General features: G+C 34.9%; 1 protein-coding gene across 3 annotated transcripts in view; it reads right to left on the bottom strand.

The window, feature by feature from the left end:
• The window catches only part of LOC128997940 (R3H domain-containing protein 1), a 71,227-nt gene that overhangs the window by 38,316 nt on the left and 14,733 nt on the right, over positions 1–18,178 (bottom strand). For 2 of the 3 annotated variants that reach the window (XM_054423787.1, XM_054423788.1), the window contains exons 1-4: positions 14,134–14,244; positions 5,969–6,057; positions 4,576–4,716; positions 3,380–3,617 (exon numbers count right to left, since the gene is read on the bottom strand). In XM_054423787.1, the coding sequence (XP_054279762.1) occupies positions 3,380–3,617; positions 4,576–4,716; positions 5,969–6,057; positions 14,134–14,149 (484 nt within the window). In that variant the 5' untranslated portion in view covers positions 14,150–14,244. Of the gene's footprint in view, positions 1–3,379; positions 3,618–4,575; positions 4,717–5,968; positions 6,058–14,133; positions 14,245–18,178 lie in introns of those variants that run through there. The other variant, XM_054423789.1, reaches the window with a different exon arrangement.

Below are 18,178 nucleotides of genomic sequence, written 5' to 3'. Positions count from 1 at the left end.
CCAAAATACCCTCAAAAAGGTTATCTTCGAATTGGCAACGCTTCAGCTAGTTTTGCCAACTTCGCATCCTATTGTAAATTTTGAGGCTCGTTTTTTGTGTCTAGTTCATGTTCGTCGACACTGATCGCTAGTGTAGACGAAATTTATTTCTGTTATTTTAGGGTTATTTTCATAGTTTGAGCTTTTTGTTGATGTAACTGGGAGACAGGTTATTGTCTATGATTGTTTGGATAGTTTTTTTTTCTAAAGCAGGTTTTAAATGACTGAAATAACAAGAAAGAAATTGTAAATAAAACACAACCTCTACACAGTGCGACGTACAGAACAACTAACAATACAATAATTGGCTTCAGCTGTTCCATAAGGATGACAAATCTACTAAGGGAGTATTTTATCTATGGTTTTACAAACCAATCGTAGTGTGGTGGTTAAACTTCGATATGTTGAAGGGATAACCCCACTCGATGCGGAGGTTGGGGATGGGGTTTGCCCGAACGAGGTAGTTATAAAAAAAAGGTACCGTAGTTATAGTTTGGTAGTTAGAGTTACGACCATTGTGCTAGATATACAATTGGAGTTAGCAAAGACCTCTAGAACGTTGCTAAAAAATCGAGACTCTATAATTCTGTTAGGTTAGAACCAACTAGGGGAATCAGTTCATTCTCATTGCATTACTAATGAACGATAGAACAGTCAACAGTCGCGTAGTTGAAAATATGAAGTAAGAACATATTTTGAACTAGGAAAATATGGGATTGTGGGAAGCTAGTGACTCGTAATTCATGATTCCAGCGTTGATCATGGTGCTATTGAAGAATACCAGCGCATCATTCACTCGTGTGAACCCAAGAAAATAGTGCTGGTTGTTGCTTATTTTATCCTGTTTCCAAGTCACGATCGCGTAACTATTTCGTAGCGTGTCACTAAAACGGCTGTCTATCGAAACTTACTCATTGCAATTCAATCACTTTTATACAGTAATAAAGTGGAAGAGTTTTTCTATATTCATAAGGCGTTGACAAATCCATTAGCTATTTTTTGACCTTGAATGACAGGTGTCACTTATCAGCTGTGTCAACCGGGACCGGCCTCTTTACACTCTGTCTGACTTTGTTTATGTTTTGATTTGAATTTGATAGGTCTCTCTCTCTTTTACGTTGATTGTGTGTTATTTGGAGTTAAATATTTGGAGTTGAGTGTGTGCATTTGGTAATAAATAATTGTTGTGTAATGTCCGCATGATTGTTCTTCATCTTACCACATAAGTTAATTGTAAGTTTTTTTTAGTAAAATGAGTAGGCCCTAATATAAACATAGACTAGGCCTATAGGCCTATGTCTAATGTCTCTATGAACTTTCAGTTGTTTTATACAAGTTAGGATTACCTTTGCAATAAACAGTGCAAGTAGGCCTATTTTTAATTTTTTTCTTCAGCATCAAATTCTGTACAGTATCTTTTTCTTGCATTCAGAAGTTATTATTTTTATCTTCTAAGTATTTTATATACGCCCTAGCCCCTAACATGCCTATTAAGAAAATAGTTTAATTCCTACAATAAATCGTTTAATCTCAGGGACTCAAAAGGCAGCAGAAAATGTTCGTAGTTTGCTTGTTTATCGATAAATGTTAATAGAATAATTTGGCAAATTTAATAATCTTATACTAAGTTATATCTATTAACATTTTACTGGTAGGCCTACTAAAAAAAGATGGTAAAAGGGGGATGGTTTTCCAGGGGGTAGTATTCCGCATCCCCCTTAAGATCTTTATTTAACACGTTCACTGCGGATGACGAGTAATCTCGTCACAGCTAGCACTTTCCTGTGGCACGCGACGAGTGTACACGTCAAAGCGCCGTTTACAAACTATTGTTCCAATGCGAGGTTAGCCACTGACGTGAGACGTTGTTTCACTTGCTGCTTATTGTGCCAGTGTTATACTTAAATCTGATATAGGCCTAGTTTGTTTTCTCTGGCCCGACTATATTATTGGTGGTAGGTACGGTTTTTTATTGTAGTGTGGGGTTTAGGCTTGGATCTAATGACATGCAATAGAATAACGTTAATGAATTTACTGTAGCATTGTGGACGGAACCTAACCTCAAAACTGTGCTTGGCCACTTTTTTGCAGTATTTTTGATGGTGTATCCACCACCCTTGCTTTTTCTCTCCATTTGACAATACTGAAAGCAGGCTAGCAGTATTGTTTAGTGCTGCTATCTGTTGGGTTCTTGTAAAACTACGCCCTCAAGGACTGGGATAAAGTATATGCCTCTCATTTGGATGAAAATAAAATTAAACATTTTCGTACACTCGTCCACGCAGCGCACTAGGTGTTTGCGCCACCGGCAGTGGTCGGTTATCGCGCAGCCGCATTGATTGTGTAAATATATTGGTATTATAAGGCCTCGGATACGATAGGATCAGCAACCAGTGCGACTCGTAAGCAGTGGTGGTGGCTACGATACAAGCAGCAATTTTCTTAACACTCATCAAATTTCCTCTTATTTCAGTTTAAAAGATGATAGTAAAATGTGCAGATTCCCAGGACGTATTGCATCTATTTTCATTTTCTGACAATTTTCTGTTAAAGAAAAACTTAGTTTTTATCAATAAGAGGTGTAGGTAGGAGTCAATTGGGGTTCAACCGATTAACAAGAGGAGAAGTGTTTGAGTTGAATGTCACCATAATCCTACCTTACCTAGCTTAGAGAAGAGTGTGATAGTTTAATTCAATACACAAATAAGTCCATCCCTACTTTTGACTACATTTAGGGCAGATGAGATTGACGATTGAGATGAGAAGGGCAGGTTTACAACAAAACTAAAGCATAGACTTTGTGAATTGTAAGATGTTATGAGTAAATAAAAAATTTAAATTTGAACTTTCATGAACAGAACATTTTGTTTAACAAAACTTGTGTAAAAAAAAGGTTTTTTAACCAAATTGAACCTTTTATTCCCCTGCGTTCTAGCCCGGAATTGTTTTACACATTACTTCAGGCTAGGTCGGCTATGTCTAGAGGAGGTTGTGACATTTTCACTTAGATAAAAATCCTTTGCTAATTGGCGGAATCTGAACCCAAGACCTCGGGGACCGAAGTCCTACTCTCTACCATTAAACCAGCTTGCTCCCTAACTCAAACCCTTGATGTACTCAGAATTTTCAATAAAAAAATGAATTATTAGAATTAATATTTTGAAATCAAATTAATTCTTAAAAAGTATTGGGCGACGAAGAATCAATGGCAAACCCTGTCCCCGCCTGAATATAATGAAACTGCAGCTGGTTAAAATTAAAATAAACAACTTTTGAGATGGATGATTAAAAAATTATGTTTGTGATTTAACTCTTTACTACGATTGGACAACAAATTTACCTCTTGAAAGCGACGACGATAAGTTGGAGTCTGTGCTCTGGTTAGAACTGTCTCTTTTGAGTATTGGTCTAAGATTCAATCCATTGCTGTTCGTTGACGCAGGATTGTTGTTATTGCTTGGAGGGGTTGGCAGTTCTAAAGTAGGGGTTGTAACAGGTGACAAAGGTACGTCCGGAGGGGGACTGGTCGATTCTTTCAAAGCGTGGCTTCTTTTTAACAGTTTCAAATTTGCTTTTGACTGTAACAAATACATAATTAATGTTAGGAAAAGTTGATTTAGATTAGACAAATATGAGACACCAACATTTTGGGAAAATACTGTAAAAAATGGAACATATGATCAGACAAATTATCAGTCTAAATTGATAACATTTTAAGAACTGCAATATTATTTTCTTAATATTATTGAGATATTGTAGTTTATAACAGCATGTATTATCACAAGAGCTGAAATTTAACAGCGGAGCCGACAATGGGGTCAGAAGATGAACGAGGGTTTAAAATATACTTTCAATCCATGTGATGATATTTGTTGTAAAACTGTGTCATTCTTAAAGCTAAATAATTTACAACACCAATTTCAAATATTAATGATGATGATAAAAACCTATTTGACATTTTTTCAAGAGCTTGGCGGCTTTTTTTAACTTTGCATTTTACTGTCTACACAGTCTACGGATCTGTGCGTGGAACCTATCAGCATAGGGGTAAGCCGGTAGAGTACAAAGGTGAAGTGTACTGATAAAAAGTAGTATCAGGTACCAGGATCCGAACTCACGACATCGCTGCCTATGGACATCGCAGTCTGCGGCGCTACCAACTGAGCCACTGACTCACAAACTTAAACGCTCTTAGAATTTTTCCTTCACTTTCATAATGTTTTCTCAGTAGCTTAATTTTTTTAAATGATAGTGTAACAAAAATAAAAATATTGACACAGTATTTTGTTTTAAGAAAATATAAAAATAATGGGACGGGCCATAGTGCAACTGATGACAAATTTATGGCAGAGATGTCATGGGTTCAAGTCCTGGTCTTCACCACTAAAGTTCACTCTTGAACTGTACCATCCCATCACTTGCTTTGCTCCTACATGTCTGAGGCCTATGTGGACGGGCAAATGCAAGGTTAAAAGAATAGCGAACCTTTTCATTAAATAATTCTACTTGTGTCATTACTACGATTGAGTTACTTACTCTGCCCCTGGGGAGATTATTATTGTTTGTGTGTTTATTCTCAGTTGCCTCATTTTCTTTCTCCTTGGAAGCAGGAGGGAAACGATCCGCTTCCTCAATAGTGGTTTGAACCCCCAAGTCTCCATCGTCCTCATAAGTACTCTTCAAACAAACACAGACCGTCAGCAAGACCTCGATTAAATGAGTGGGTAAACACCTACATTATTGGTAATCCTGTATGCATGTGCCCATAATATGGGTATTTAAACACCTTATTTACTATTTAGACTTAAAACATTTGATAGTATATTTTGATAGTCCGGAGGATACATGCTACAAAATCAAAACTTGATTATGTATTGAAACATTTCAAATGAATATCGCAAAGGAAAAGGTCTATTAAATTCTTCTCTTGAACGATGTAATCAAAATAACAAATACATTAGAACCGTACTAATTCAAACCTTGATAATTCGAAAAGCTCTATAATTAGAAATGACTGTCTGTTCCCCTCAGAAAACATCTAAAATTCAAAAATAATATACTGATAATTCAAATTAATTTTTAGCTTCATGCAGCCTCTACAATTCCAATTTGCACATACTCGAGCATCTACAATAAAAATTTTGCTGTCGTAATTCAAACTGTTACCAACAAAATTTGAAGTTAACCTCTACAATTCGAATTGCATTACCATAAGCTTCTGTAATTCAAATTCAGGACAAAAAATATGCCTGTTGATACATGAACTGACACTCTTATTGATGTTCTCACAATGTGTTCATTAGTCTCCGTTCTCTCAAACTCTCTACACTTAAAACTGGAACCTCCATGATTCAAATTTTATTCATTCTGACCTCTATAAGGGTGATTGGTACTCTGTGTGACAATTTTTTTTTTGTGTAAGTACAAAGTAAATGCAGTATGATGGTGCATATAACAGGTTCCAAGTCTAAAAATTGGCTTCCCAAAGAATTATTTTATGTTTTTAAAAAATAACTATGTTTTTAAACTTAATACAGCTATTTATCAATTACCTGTAAATGGATTTGAGTAGATAATGTAATTTTCGTGTTCTACATTAAATTTTGAATAAGAATAATATAAAATGATGGGGATCAGTTGTAAAAATGCCATTGTAAATAGATTCAAAGGTAAAAATTAAGATGTTTGATAAAAATTAAAAAAAAACATTGGTCTATTGTATTTGTTCACACCCTGTATACAAGAAAGTGTCGGAATATGTTAAAAACTGTGCCATTTTATAAGCTTTCCTTAGGGCGTCGCATGCACACCGAGGGCCTGATTGTAACACTGGACTACAAAATCATATTCAATTCCAGATTGTGAGGGTTGACTAGAAATCATATCAATGATTTGATTATGAGGTTTAACTGTGATACTATATGATTACCTGAGTTGACAGAGACCATTGCGTTCTGGTGGTCGCTCTGTCCATGACGGGAGGAGTGTGGCTGCCACTTTGGACCACTATGCTGGGAACTGAAAAACATAACAATATACTTTATCCCTTCAGACAATACAATGATTGCATAGCATGCGTCAACACATAAAAAAATAATAGAAAAGGGTACAAGAGACCAATATAAAGCATGAAATATGACCAAAAGTGTGTGTTTATTCCGTAAGGTCCTTGAACTCATCCACCGAGTAGAACACACAACACTAAGAATTGCTGTGATTTTGCTTTAAATTTTTAGTTTTACTATTTTCATACTGATACTTTTCGGGATCTTATTCAGGAGAACATTTCCAGCCTGGGACGGCATTCGTGGCTAACCTGTGCTGCACTGGCCTATACACGTCCCTGGATCTAGTGTTGTAATTGTGTACATCTCTGCCCTGTATTAGACATCCTTTAGATTTGCAAAAAATTCAGTCTCTAGGATGTACGGCCCAGCAAATGTGAGCAAGTTATAATCCCTATCTTTAGCTATCCCTAAGTTTAGCTATGATACAGATGGATTTTTTGTGAAGAATGAAGTTTGTTAAAATTTCTCTGGGAGCAATACCCCCATCCCCATAGAGAAACGCCGTATGAGAGGTGACACTGTATGAAACCACTATAAGCTATAATCAGCAAGTCTCACTGACCATCTCCATATATACATCTAACGCTTATAAGGAACACAAATGTTCGGCAAAACTGTAAGCCTGATAGCTACCAACCACATAATTGTCTTCATGAGAAGTTCTTAAATATTAGTTTTAAAATAAATAAAATAAGGAAATAAAAATTTCTTAATTAATTATTCAGCGTTTTCTGATATATAGCAGTTTTTCAGAACTACTATAATGTCAAAAAAGTACCAATAACTAAACATGTATATCTTTTAAGAACTTTTTAATTTGGTGTTTAAAGGTATTGCTGGATGCAACAGGTTTTAGGCTCTCGGGTAGTCTGTCGCTCAATGTGGGTCCAAAATAAGAAAAACGTCTTTCCCACCTAAGGTGACCCTGGAAATGGAAGACTCCCACGTTGGATAACGTCATTCCGAAAGAAAGCATTTTGCAAAGATAGTTAGTGGAGTTAGTTATAACCTCTCTTCTAAGGAAACGATTTTTAACTAATCGTTTTTAATCACATTTAAAATATTGAATGTGCACCAGCTATTAAGTTGGTTTTGATTTATGTTTGTTTGTTTACTTTTTGCCGAGTTAACCTTTTTAACTGTAAATTTAAAGAATTACACTATTCTCTTCTGTATCTTCACCCTGTTGAAAGCATGGGTAAAGCAAAAAGTTCACAGTAAATGTGACACACCTCTTCTATGTTCAACATCTTTGCAATTCTTTTAACACATTCTTCTGTCATGTAGAATGACATCCATTTTAGTAATTATTTGATTTTCCATCCAATTTTCAAGAATTTGAATTATATTAGATTACCAAGTTGATGTAGCGTGTTGATTTTGACCCTAGGGTGACACAAACATCTTACCTTATCAAGAACTTCAGACTACAACAACAAAGATAGTCCTAATTATAAGTTGTCAACTAGACACAGTGAAGAAATGTTTTGAGAAAAAAATAGCGCTCCAATTTTGTGTCATAAAAAGTGTTGCTTATAAATAAACTATACCTCGCCTGTGATATTTTATATCTGTTTATTTACTATAGTGACATTCGTCGAGCGGGGTTTAGGAGATCTCAAAACGCCACACTTCCATCTCTGCTGTTATGTCGAACTAGCGCTGTGTAAATTGAGTTAATTACTGAGTTTTTTCTACATTTAGGACTTTTAATCTCTCATGAAACTTGTTATATTAAATGTAATTAAAGTTTTTGGCACTTACAAGGCCTAAACATACAGAAAGGCCGTTACAGAAATCATCTCACTTGGCAGTTATTTATCTGAAGATGTTCGACGACCAAACCTATTCCTCATAAAGCAGTTAAATTCAGCAAGCGATGGAGCCACTTTTCGATATATATCTCACATGACTTGGATGTTTATGACAGTTGTGAGTTTAGAGTTTACTTCTAAAGCACTCTGGACAGCAGCGCATTTGTGCCACTGGGAATACTTGGGGGGGGGGGGGGCAATTTACATATTGCATATTGCCATTAGGAATTTGTCAAGTTAGGTTATAAGTGGCCCAAAAAAGTTTGTTTTAAATTCATAACACTAAATGCTTTTACAATTGCACCATTATTTGGGTATTCATAACTACTATTTGTTTGTCGCAACCGCAACAACAAAATGTCTCTGAGACCACGATGGAGTATCAAGACATATCTGTTGTTACGAGAGACGATGGTGATGTCTTCGCAACTGCAGGGAATGTCAGGATGGTGGCGGTAATGATGTCTTCCCAATCATTTCCCAGAGGCAAATCAGTTAAGAGGACTCATAAAATAACAATCAGTGAAATAACCATGTCAGCGGGCCAAAGATATGGTACATAAGGCAGATGCTGTATGAAAATGCATAGCTCTATTTAACCTGGAGATTACGACCTTTTCTGTCTTCCACTGACGGTTCAAACCTCCAATTGGCTTGACATTTCACTGGGTTTCTAAATATCTAACAATTTTCTCAGACTTACCTTAGTTATTTTCTCGCCTCAGAATTTTATAGAATATGTTCTTACTGTAATTAAAATGATTTATTTAGCAAAAAACATACAACTTTCTAAGATTTCATTGCCTCCAACAACCCTAAAGCTTCAATTGAGTTCCCAATTTTTCCTACACAAAACAAAAATAAGAATTCAGCCTCTACTAATATATAAATTGCTTTAGTTTACACAAAAGCTTGATTGTTAAGTTAAAGCTGGGTTGAGAATTGTGCACCAGTTTCAACTCAAACAATCAGGGCCACTTTTTCAAATGGGCCTGGTGAGCCTAGGTCCAGGGGCGCAAGGAGGGAAAAATTATGCCCTCAAGGTAAGGTGGTGAGGGGTGTAATCATCCCTTCGGCCCATAGCTAATCACATGTAAACCGCGGCTGTGTGCAAACAATATCTTACGTAGATAACACGTTCACTGAGTTGCTCGACTTGTCTCGATTGCGTAGGTTGGCTCCCGTGGTGGTTGGCTGGAGCGTAACTGCACGCATCAACTGCACAAACTCGAGGGAAAACTATACTGAACATTCCTCTCTTCATTTTGCAATGCCTTTTTCTGATTTTGGCTTGTTTTCATGGTTGTTGTTTTGTTGTTATAAAGTATAAGATTTCTTCCATCACTATTCTATTCACAGTCCGATTGGGCCCGATAATGATGGGTTGCAGTCTAAAGACAATAGATATTTTAGACATACAGGGTGTGGCAACAGTTCCTGTATTGGATAAATAGTTTAAAAATTAATGCAGATAGAACTACAAAACTTGACAAAAGATTACTGGGTATAAAAGTTATTTTTACACATTATCCAGTGATATGTTACCACCACACTAGCTAGGAGTCTCGGTTGGCTCACTAGGAGTCTGAAGAAAATCTTTAATGTAAGCATCGGTTGATATGCACATAAAATTAATTACTCAAACGTAAACCGAGTCAAAAATAGCAGCCCTTGAAAAATTTGTTGAAATTTCAATATGGAATCTTTGAAAAGCTCCCAGTTTTAAATCAGTTGTCCATTTGAGTTTTGGGTTTGTAGTATTGTATTCCACCAATTTGAATTTGAACTAATTTGACCTTTAATTTTAAGTGCATATCAACTTATACTAACATTTATGATTTTTTTTTACTTCTAGTAGGTCCCTGTGGGGAGGTATCATATCACTGAAATATATGTTAAAATGATATTTACATTCCTTGACATTGCTCATTAACTTTGCTCCAAGTTTTGTAGTTCCATCCCTATTATAATTTTATTTTATTTAGCTGTCCCAGGACTTTATTACCCCTATACCTACTGTCTCGTAAATTATAACGCTAGGTGTGACAAATAAATCAAATAGAGTTGGAGAATGCTTTTTATTTTATCCGTATAACAGAATCGACTAATAATGCTAATTAAGAAGTTATTTACGTGTTAGGTATTATAAAATAGTTTTACTTCAATTGAGAGGATTTTGACAATTCACCTATAAGAATTAGTTTTCGAACAGCATTACTTTGATTGAAATATAGTTTTGTAAGCATGGGCTGGTTTAAATCTTTTTATTAGTTTGAATTTCTTAACAGGGCATGGCCTAATTCAAATTTCCTGGAACACATACTCTACGTTTTCCTTGAATTTCCTTGATTTTCTCATTGAATGTTCCTCACATTCTTTTCCTGTCAAATCAGTTTCCCTAAATTCCCACGTCATTAAAACTCAATTTTACAACCAAAAATTGTCTTGCTCTACACATGGAGCTGTCGTTTTATTATCTACTAATTCTTTTTGCTTTGGTTTCTCCTTCTCTAAGCTCCAGTCTTGTTCAATAAACCTTCAATTTTAGACTGTATTCATCTAAGAAATAATATGGAATAAGTGTTGTATGTGGTAGAGTGGACTTGATTTTTTTATTTGTGTGACTCATAAAGGTTTATGTATAAGGTAAATCTAAGTTATCCACTAACACACAGCTTTGTAGGATCCAAAAACACCCTTAACATTGTACGGAAAAACTTTGCGAATGGAATGAATAAGAAATAAAAATATAAAAACAATTGGGTTTTACTATGCAAGAGGTTAAATACCTTGTATCAAATGTAGTCCTTGATTGGCAACCAATTTTGACACTCTTAAGGTATCATTATCAAGCCCTACATCTACATGTAAGGTTTTTGCATCTAGGAGGTCGTCAAAAAGTCTTCAAAAGACTTCAGTAACACACAAATGTAGACAAACATTAAAAAAAAAAACACTGCATGGCCATCGACCTCCCCGTGCCACTGTTCCAGCCGCAGGTGGTGCTGCCTGATGAGTCTGGCAGTCCAAAGTCCTAGAGTCTCCCTTTCCCAGCTCTCTTGCCATATCCGTTCTTATAGCGTCCTTACCGTTGTAGCCTTGCCTCGGGCGGATTGCCTTCCTCTCTGCTGCCAAGTGATTGACAGAGATAACTCCAACAATCACCATTCAACGACCGATTCGGACACCAAGCGGTAAGCGGAAGCGACCCTGAGTGCCGCCAGACGCTGCACTCGTGAAAGTGTCTACCTATACGCTTCCTTCTTTGGTGAGTCTGCCCACACCTCAGAGCCATAGAGAAGCACGGACTGGACTGCAGACATCAAGAGTCTTCTACGGCTGGATTGAGAAGCCCTGACATTGGCCATAATCCTACTAACATCTAGCCTTGTCCGCCGTACGGAAGATCTGGTCCCTCCAGCTACACTTGTCCACCATGACACCAAGGTTCTTGGCGGCTCGTGTGGTTTGGAAAACTACGTTTCCCACTAGTAGCGACAATGGTTTCGATCCGTTTCTTTGTAAGGATAACAATATCTCTCTTGCTAAAAGCGAGCTACAGACCATGATCGGCTATCCAGGCATTTATTATGTGCATCCCTACATTATTGGCGATTAGCATCTTGCTAATGATTGGGCCAAGTAAATACTCCAAGTAACCAACATGATACCAAAAATTGATGAGAAAATATTCAGTTAGATACCTGATTAATATAATATTTAACCTTAACAGCTAGTTTGAATGATATCTTTCACAAGAAAGGATGGAATTGAATGCAAGTTAGACTGCAACAACATAAACTAACAGTGATATTAGACATATTTTCAGTCAAGGAAATTGTGCTCAGAGGAAGATTAGTATCCCATGCAATTAAAAAATAATAACATTACTGACTAAAAATTCAATCCATCTACAATACAATATTCAACTGAGTGCAGGTAGTAAAAATATACAAGGTTCCCTTTTGTCTATTCAGAAATTTGGACATGAAGCTTTTTCTGAAATTATGTTTTTTTTTTTTTAATTCATGTAAGGACAGCAAACTTAATCTTAACTTAATCTCCCGAATATTGGTGGCTCAAATTTTTCTAGATAAAATCTAGTAAATATCATCGATAAATGTTTAATAAGTCCCTTCCCTACTTTTCCTCAAATTACTAAAGACGTCAGACTTAAACTGATCCCTGTTGACAAACCCAAATGTCAGAAGTAGGCAGTGGTAATATCTAAAAACTCTGATTGTACCAAATTTGTATGTAAATTTAGGTCTCCAACAATGCCATGCCGCAGCCAAGCGACTTAGTTCAAACCTGGCACAAGCATCATGATCTTTATTTCACCCTCTACGATGATTCCTGCCCTTGAACTGAGACTAGTCTCGTTACAGAAGTCAGTAATGATGTGAGGGGGAATCGACTACCACTGCTAAGTATGATTCACTCTCAGTGATTTAGAACTGTAGTCTAAGGCACCAACCCCTATTCAAGCACATTGAAAATTGATGGACCTCAATGGAGAAAAGTATGACCAAGAAAATGTGTGCAAGAATTGGAGGGAGTTCAGTGGAGCACAATGTTTACAATGTTTTGCACAGTGTAAAATGTCTGACGTTAACTCATCAGTTTCGTTTCAGCCAGTGACCAAAGTTATGGAATTTTTTCTTAGAGTCAAAGAGAGATGCATAACTAATAGAGGAGACGTCTCAAAGACTACTAAGGACAATAGTAAACCCTTGTAGTCTAACACATGTCACCGATCAGCAAACAAATGTGTGCAGCTTTAGACCAACTCTCTATGCCATTTTAAAATTTTTTGTCTCTAAAAACTTTTTAGTAAACACATCTGTTGACTAACACAGTATTCATTGAAGAGTTTATCTTTTTTCAAAAGGAAATCGATCACCTAACATGATTCATGTTTAGCGGATGCGTCAATTTCCCCCACATTGTTATCAGCTACTAAAACAAGATTAATTGTCACACTATCCATCTGCAATAGTAGTGAATGAAGTAAAGAATACAGCGCTGGTGCCACAATTGAACTAACTTGCCCGGCAACAGGAGCTTGTTGGAGACCTCAATTTACAGAAAACACTTGAACATATTATGTCATGAGTAGATAGATAAAAAACGTTTGAATTTAAAATCTAAGGTTCCCAAAAATCTTTTGCCAGTACTTTTCACTGTTTGTTTTGCGTGCTCTAATCTGAAGCCAAGGATTGCCTGCCAACGTCATCAAATTTTAACAATTTAATTAAGTCTCATTTAAGTGTCAATATTTTGGTCACTTTCGGAAAAACGCCTAGAATATTTAAAGTTTATAGCTCTGAGTTCTTATACTCAATTTAAATCTATTAGTACTGAGTTTCTTTAATTTAAGTTAGAAACCATGTTGTATATACAAAGCAAGTATGATATTCTAAACAGTTTATAAGATCATATTCAGCTACAAATACCTACGACTTGAAATGCTCAACGTTCCTTTAAAGTTGAAATTTTTCCTTCAACACAAGATAATTTAATGTGTTTGGCAATCTAATGAGCAAATTAATGAAACTCTAGGCAAACAGAATGCATTCAGTGTTTAGAAGTTGAAAGGTTTACATTTACACTTTGTCCATTTACTGGTGAGTCTTAGGGGATTAGGCGACCCTCACACACACACTCGCACCTGCACACACATTTTCAGACCAGTCTACATATGATCGCTGGGCAGAAGTGACTCATGGTAGAACAAACATATTTTTTTAAGTTTTCAGTTTTATGATTTTTAAACTCGTTATGTTTTGGTGAAAAAGTGTAAAATCATGTTGTACCACACTCCTGTCAAGTATTCTACAGGGTGAAATACTTACACTCAAGCTCATGGAGGACTTAGAAGTATTGGTAAAAGCATTCCGTTTTGGTTGTTTTGCAATAAATTGCGTTTTGAGTTCGGTTAAACATTAATTAGAGTAAAAAAAAATTTCCAATCAAAAGGACAATAGCTGAGTCAACCCATCCCAGCGACTATTCGTTCTGTAAGAATGTGTGTTTACAAGTACAAGTGTACAAGGGCTGCCTAATCCTCTAGCATAACCAGTAAATGGACAAAGCTAAGAAGTCTAAAGTGAGAAAAAATGAAAATATCAATCCACGCAAGCAAAGGTTACGAAAGAATTGCAGGCACTCCCTAAAGGAGTTGTGGGGCCTGTAGCGAGAACGGTACTCACTTTCTAGCCTTGCCATCGTGGTGGCAGTGGCGGTGGCAGTGGCGTTGACAAGATGGCGGCCAACAACCCTCGGTCAACAGAGGTACTTGATCTCCGCCTCATTTATCATCTGCACCAAACCATACCACCCGCCATTATTTTTTTATTACGACACTTCTTTTATTTACGGAAAAATATTTTCAATGTTAAAAAACCTGGACTAAGTCTTAACATGTGTACCTCAAACCTCATAATTTCATTTATTTACATGGTTCTTTAACCGGTCTGATTGCCAAGTCGATTTGAATCAATAGTATTTACGAATAAAGACTTAGTGTTAATGTGGGGACGATCTGGGTCAGCCTATACATAAACTACTGCTGTTTTACGCTAGAGAAATTTAAAAAAATCTTCTGGTCAGAATTACTAGCTTATTAAAAATCAATTTGGAGTTTGTCAGAAATTTCCAATAAAAACCATAATAACATTTCTGGCAAACTTTATCATGATCGATTTTCAAACAGCTGACATTCTTACCTGAAGATATGCTTAATTTTCTACAGCATAAAAAACCTGCAGTTGATTTATACTAGAGACTTGTTTCGATGATTAAACAAGTAATTATAATCCTTTAATCGTGTAGTAATGATTTCAACACATTGTTCGTCAAGTTCAAGAAACTCGGAGCACATATCTCCAGTCCAAACATTCATATCATCTATGCTACTTTCTGTTAAAAATATGTCACTTCTGGACAGATCTCTTCTATACATTGTCTTCCATGCTTTAATTTTTATGCAAAACTTACTTATTAAATAATTATTTACTGTTCATTATTCCTTAGAGAAAACTAGTTAAGAATACAAGTACACAAAGATTATCGGTTGAATTGAAAGAAATACGTGCATCAATAAAGGAACATCATAATAAGGGTTTTCTCTTAAGTTGGAAAATCGAAAGTGAGACATAATATCATAACAATATTATTTTTAATAAAATCTTAACCCTTTCGACTATTATTTTAGGGCTCCGCCCCCATGACCTAGGTTTAATTTATTATACAGATCATTAAGCCTACCTGTATTTTAACTTCATATTATATCCTACTAATAACAAATAACAATTTAAAAAAAATTTTGTTTGCCGTAATGCGATATGGTTGCAAAACGGCCGACAGGAGTGTTTTTCGCCTGTAATAATCTAAATTAACATGTGTTTTATTTTATAGATTTGCTCTATTCAATGTGTGATAATATATTTTGAGGGAACCCATTGCATTATTTTTCAGGTTTAGTTATACGTTATTGTATGTTATGAGAGTTATACATCATGAAATGTCCATAGTGTATATATAATCTGTGCAATCAACATCACAAAGTATATTTTAGATTCAACTCTATAAAATAAATTCTGTTGACTAACATAACATGACTCATAAGACAAAACTAAAAAAGTCTCATTGATTTTAAAAATGTTTTAAAGGGTGATTTCAATCAGATTTATCAGGTATCAGATAATAACTTAAGTGCCCTTATATCGGGGAGCGAGCTGGTCTAGTGGTACAGTGTGGGACTTTGGTCCAGGGTTCAAATCCCACCAATCACCAATGGATTTTATATAAGCGGTAATGCCACCCCTGCTAACCCCTGATGGGTCTAACTTGTAAGTAATTTGAAAAAAAAATCCTGGGCCCATATAGCGTAGAACAAAAAAATAGCTATTTATTATTATATTATTTCACAAACACTGACAAGATCCTAAGGGTGAGTTGTTGGTGTAACATTAACTATCAACCTGTCAATAATTTTTTATTTGTAAATTTACCGGTAACTTGTTTATTCATAAGTAGGTTTGTAGTGTTTAATAGTTGTGGTAACATTTTATGCCAGATCTACTATGTATGTCTACTTTGTATCACATACTTAAATCTATCTTGGTTTCTAAAAAGTTCAAAACATGCTGAAAATAAAAATTAAACAGTGTACAAAAATATAAAGCAACAACTTTTGGTAACTAGCCATTTGTAGGTCATTGACTAGTTTCATTAATAAAATATCAATGCGAGGATTAACTTAATGAGATAGGGATTGAACAATCGTTGTTCAATGGTCCATTCAGTTCTATCTACAGGGTATATGATCTGATGTCCTTTCCATTAAGAGGTGTAAAATTGCAAACACGTAGAATATAGGGCAGTAGTGCAAGGAAACCCCCACCTCCTGACCCACCCTCTCACAATCAATACATTACGGTTACGTACCCAATATGCCCAAATAGGTTCAAGGTTGGACATCTTCAGTATTTCTGTCTTTCAAAATTATATAACTGCTATAATAATGATGATTATGTAAACTAAATTTTATTGTCTAACCTCAGATTAGGTTACAATTGGTTAGTTTGAATAAAGATACATAGTTAAACACATGGTAAAAATGGTAACTTATTTCAGAAATTTGAACTATAAAAATATAAAGCTAAAAGTGTTAAATTCTAAAATTAAATTTTACACGCTTCAAACTGCATAAATTTTTTATTGCACGGTTTATTTTTGAAATCTTTTAAAAAGAGTGTTTTCATCGCTTTGAAATAATGCACTAAGAAAATAATGATGGTATTAATTTGATAGTTTATGGTTGTATGGACCAAAATATAGATAAATCAGATATCACAATTTGTAATTTGCATACAATATTCAAGTGAAACTAGCACGGTGAACAAAATGAACTATCACTAAAACACCAAAAATATTAATTGCAAAGCCAATTTGAATCTATTGTGAGTAACACTGTCAAAATCATAAATATTAAAATGCATACATTAAAATAGTGGCCAAACCAATTTGATATCGAGATTGGTGTATAAGAAATGAACGATTTTATAGTTTACAAAATTATTCTTATGTTAATATATTAGGCTAAGTTTTGACTTGTGTTAGTTTGACAACTATTTTATAATGAAACTCGCTTGTAAATAAAGGCCTTTTTATTTACTTATAAATTGGTAAAGATAGGGGATTCCTGTCTTTTTTATCAATAGTAGTACATACTTAGTAATTTGTCAGCAAAAATTACATGCGATAGGAATAGGTACAAAATGATATTATTGGATAAATCTTTCTTCCTTTTATACTGAGCATAACAAAATGTTTGTAGGTATGATAACCAAAAGACTTATTGACACTCCTTTCTTTAATAAATTTATTTAACTTTCAATCATATTGTTTATATTTGAACCTATAGTGCCAAACTAAACAGGAAGTAAAGTTTTAATATTTTCTGACGCAATTAAATATGTGTGTAAACCCTTTTATTTATCGTGTCTTCTGGTATATTGATTGTGTAATTGTAGTTATTCAACTAATAACCAAATATGGCTGGCACTGGTTTTCCCGGCTTGATGTAAAAGGTCAAATGCCAGGTAGTTTAATGGAACGAAGGATTTTTCCACCATTTGTTTTTAAAGATCAACTATATGACATAGTTAATGTAGCATTCATGAATTATTTATGGAATTTAAAAATCTACCATCCAGATCTCCTCTCCCAAAAAATAAAAGTGTTTCACTGTTTGTATTTTTTTCATAACATATTTTATTAACTTAAAATAAAACCTATCTGGTGTCACAGTTAAATTAATTAAAATAAAACCAACTAAAAATTCTAAACAATTTATTTTTTATGAAATAAAAGCTCTAACAAAATGTAAAAAAAACAAATACATGCATGATAATTACACAAAACTACAGTTAATCAAAATTCTTCAAAAACGGGTTCTTCAGTAAAACTCTACCTCGTCAGTGTTTCTTTTTGACTCTTTCTAGAACACAAAAAATAAGCACAATTTAAAAACAAAACAAGCAATAACAAAACACAAACAAAGCACAAGCGCTAAAATAATAAAACTTATTCCTAGACAATTAATGAAAACTGCAAGACAAAATAGGTGTTACGGTTAATAATGGTTTTACCAAAAGGTGAGGGTAGTTTTTATAACATAAAGTCAAAACACAGTTGAAGGAAATCCTCTAAATACGGGTTGAGTTAGGACAAATTGATGGTAAATTAGTT

The sequence above is a fragment of the Macrosteles quadrilineatus genome, unplaced genomic scaffold (assembly GCF_028750875.1).
Source record: "Macrosteles quadrilineatus isolate MER2022 unplaced genomic scaffold, UCM_ALF_1.0 Scaffold_7__1_contigs__length_78375512, whole genome shotgun sequence".
Taxonomy (NCBI): Eukaryota; Metazoa; Arthropoda; class Insecta; order Hemiptera; family Cicadellidae; genus Macrosteles; species Macrosteles quadrilineatus.
This window is presented reverse-complemented; position numbering and strand designations above follow the sequence as displayed.